General features: G+C 33.9%; 1 protein-coding gene across 3 annotated transcripts in view; it reads right to left on the reverse strand.

The window, feature by feature from the left end:
• LOC113226348 (integrin alpha-PS3-like) overlaps positions 1-492 on the reverse strand; it is a 42,986-nt gene extending 42,494 nt beyond the window's left edge. The window contains exon 1 of one of the 3 annotated variants that reach the window (XM_026458934.1): positions 124-492. In XM_026458934.1, coding sequence (XP_026314719.1) covers positions 124-275 — 152 coding nt within the window. In that variant the 5' untranslated portion in view covers positions 276-492. The remainder of the gene's footprint in view (positions 1-123) is intronic. The other 2 variants (XM_026458935.1, XM_026458936.1) reach the window with 2 other exon arrangements.
• Between the last annotated feature and the right edge of the window lie 3,546 nt (positions 493-4,038).

Raw genomic sequence — 4,038 nt, forward strand, 5'->3', positions numbered from 1 at the left:
TCCAGTTAAGTCATTTTATTATTAAAGTTGCGTTGTATGTAGTGTTCAAATCAATATTGTCTTTTAATGTCTCGAAAAATAACAAAGACAAAACACGTATAAGTAAACTCAGTAAAGACTTACCCAGCATCGCTCAAGACGACGGCATATCCGAAATAATCAGAAACACTATCCGGATAAAAAGTAATATTGCTGTTTATATGAAAAATATCACTTGCTTCACTGCATTTTAAATTGAACGTCACAAAAATAAGAATAAATAGTGTTTTGTGCATTTTTGTTTTTTGTTGTCACTTTGTTTATAAAACTGTCATTTATTATTACATTTTGTCTTTTAAATCGTAAATAAGTACACAATAAATACTTGTACCAATATTTTTGTTCAAATTAGTACATTTTTTCGTAAAAACGTAGCCCAAATTGGTGACAACAAAATTTAATTACGTACAAAAAAAATCTGAAGGTAGGTAGGTTGTTTTTATTCCCTTGAATTGGTAGGTTGATGACTGAAATTTACTTTTAATTATTTATTTTATAGATTTTATTACGCTGCAATGATTCCAATGTTTATAAACGTGCATCATTGTTAACAGTTGCAATCTTTACACCTACATAGTGAAATCACTACACGCAACACAATATTCACAATGTTTTTTTTTATATATTAAAAACAACAACACATGAAATGTAAACGTATCTTTTTAATTTAAACGTTTATTTACTTGGTAAAGTTAACTTATACATTTTTGTGTTAAACGTTGTTGACTGCTAAATAACTGTGAACTAACTGAGTAAAGTTTATATTGTAGACGACCCATTAACACGACACAAGGGATAGTTTGTGATAAGTTTATTTTTAACTTTATATTGACATACCAAGGTTCAATATGTTTAATGATGTTTCTGTGTATGTGTGTGTACCTGATTATTGTTAGACTATGTTTTATTTACACTGCCGAACTTGCCTGACCAAATTGAAGGCGGTCTAAAGAAAGACCAGATCAGGAGTAGGCTTAATCGATTAGATGAAAGCTTTGATGAGGTGAAAGATGTGTGGAGATGACTTTTTTGTTTTACAACACCAAAGAACGGGACGTGGTAAGTCACATGCTTGTCCATAGCAGTTTGTGGCCGGGGCTATCGTCCCGCGCCCAAGCTAACGCGTCTTTGTAGTGGTCTCCAGTCTAGACGAGGACCTATGGCGAGAAGACGCGCGGGGCACATGGTCATGGTTGACTGAGGTCAACCAGTTATGCCTAATATTAATGCAAACCACCCTATTTTTTCACTATTGTTACAAAAGTTATTAATTAAATACCTTATTTTTAATTTTACAAAGAAACATTCCAACTTACGCCACATTATTTTACAAATTATTTTATTGTAACAATATGAATTTTTATTAATATAAATTTATTATTAATAATGGAAAAAAATAATAAATTAAAACATATTAATTTTAGTACTGCAATCTTATGTCTGCTTGGGATTTTTCATCAGAGTAAATACTGGATCCCAAACTGGTGGTACGGAGAAAACATACTGTTGAAAATCCAACGTGTTGAAATTAGGATGTTTTTTAATTTCAATGGCCTCTCGCATCATCCTGGGTAGAGACTTCTTTTCCAAGGACCTAGGGTTTCTCAAACTTCATTGAATGTGTAGGTTTATCTATGACATGCTCGCAGCCTGCAGACTTGCGCGGTTTGTTTGAAAATATACGCGATTTATATCATCACAAAAAATATGTTAGTAAAAAGGTTGTCAGAGAAAAAATAAATAAATTACATTAGATTTATTATTAAATAACGGCTTTATAAAAAATTTACGATACTCTTATAGATATTGTCTATAGGATCTGCTAATTCGTTAAACGATAGCATGTACTTTATCCGGTCATATAAAAATCCCGAAAACAGGCTAAGATATAAGTGTAAAACGAATTATTTAAAAGAAAAGTAATTCAATTTTTATTGAATTGATATTCAATTGTTTTTTGCGAAATTACTCAACCAGTTTGTAATTATTAATATAAAGATCGAACACTTAAAAGAAAGTCCTGCGATCCGGCCGGAATTGAATCGACGTCTCCTAGCAAACCGAGCCAGAGACGCTATGCCAACTAAGCCACGGAACGAACCAGCGGACCTCACGAATGTTTCTATGTACTTGTTGTCGGATCTTTGGGTTTTTTCAACGATTTTTAGCCGTAGCGCCATCTATGTGAAATCTATGAAAATACTTCGTCACGCAGTTAGGTACCTTTGCAGCTACCAGCCCTGGCTAGAGATGTCGCTATTAACTATGTAACTTTCCACGTAATTTAAATATGGAGATATTTCTCTTTATGTAGTACTACAGAGAAACTGCAAAATTTTGATTTTCAACTGTAAACCCTGTAGTTTATAAATTCACAATTATCCGAAAACTTCATAATTACCCAGCGGTTTAACGATACGTCGCACCTCCCACCGCCCCATTAGTCGCCATCACGCGCTTGTCTACATCGGTGTCAAATTTTCTCCGCCTGTTCTTGATTTTATTCATATTAATTTTAAGCACTCGGATTGCGGGACGCGAGAGACCGCCCCCACACCTCACCTCCTCAAATCTTGGTTTATATACCTTGCTCTAGGTATAGATTATTGTACCATTGAGTAACGTTTTCATTGCTAAACCGCCTCAGTTATGAAAGACGGCTTCACCGTAAATGCCCCTCCGGAGTCGCCCCCACCATTTCATCAAATAATGATTTATGTTTAATCTTTTGATGGGCGCTGTAAATAAATAAAATTGGACTTCGTATTAATTCAAAATCACGGGAGACAAGCAACTTTCCACTTATCTATTCTGTTCCAGTCAGTACATATAAATCATTGTCTTTTTTTTTAGTGTAAGGTCAAAGCTTGGAAACTACGTATTTTTAATATTTTCTCATGTCAAGTCTGCGTATTTTTATGATAACAAATGACGAGACGAATAAGTCGTGCGCCTGATGGTAAGCGACACGCAAAGACCAATGGCGAAATAATTGTTGAAAAAATTCTTTAGCGTAATTACGAATTTGAATAAAATACATTCATTAGGTTTTTTCAAATTATACCAAAGCAAAGGCCTATCGAAGTCTGGAAATAAAATCATATCTAAATGAAAATCAAATTATTACTATAGTAAGTAACCTAGACCGAATCTACAATTGTCAGTTCCTTAATTCCTTAACGTTAAGCGACATCTGACCGCCAAGTGTTTTCAATACCTATTTGAAAATTATTTATTAGAAAATAAGGTAATACATATAATGCCACGCGAAAGTGGAAAAAAAGTTCCCGATTTCACGGATAGATGGCGTTTCAAAAAAAACTAGGGCGTGATAAGGTTTATCTTACTCTTCTTTTTTATGGCTTGACTTCATGTCTTTTGACCATATCTTATAAACAATGTTTTCCTCTAACTTTCGTCCAACCAACACTAACCCACGGCACCATTTGGCTTCTATTAACTCTGATTCAGGTTTCTGTAGTTTAAGTTGATATAAAAATGCACGAAATATAATTAAATCAATTAAGTGAAGCAAGAAGTAAAAGTAAACATAGTCTGCAAAACTTCAAACTGGAATATCTTGAATTTCAGATTTCTTAGAATGGTAAATCTGAAACCCAATTGGTTAAGGAATTAAAACTCTTTATTTTTACATTATTTTTCATACACACGCATTAATAATTGGTCAACAAAAATTTCTATGGAAGTTCGCCATTGTTCCAATCGCACACTTGCTACTTAGTAATCAGGCCACCTACTTCGAATCCAAGAAAATACAAATATCGCTTGTGCACCTAAAGATAAAATGATCCCTGTGACATTTTGGACCGTCATTTCTCGGATTCGAAACTGGGGGTCTATTACCGTTCTCCGTTCGACATCCGTCCGAAGCAATTACTGTCAAGTAAGTAATACTCGAGCAAACTAAAAAATGCATGATGAGAATGAATGTATTATTTATTTGACAGTAATTTGGTTCGAACGAATATCGGACGAGAA

Source organism: Hyposmocoma kahamanoa, unplaced genomic scaffold (genome assembly GCF_003589595.1).
Source record: "Hyposmocoma kahamanoa isolate Upper Pololo Valley unplaced genomic scaffold, ASM358959v1 190, whole genome shotgun sequence".
NCBI lineage: Eukaryota > Metazoa > Arthropoda > Insecta > Lepidoptera > Cosmopterigidae > Hyposmocoma > Hyposmocoma kahamanoa.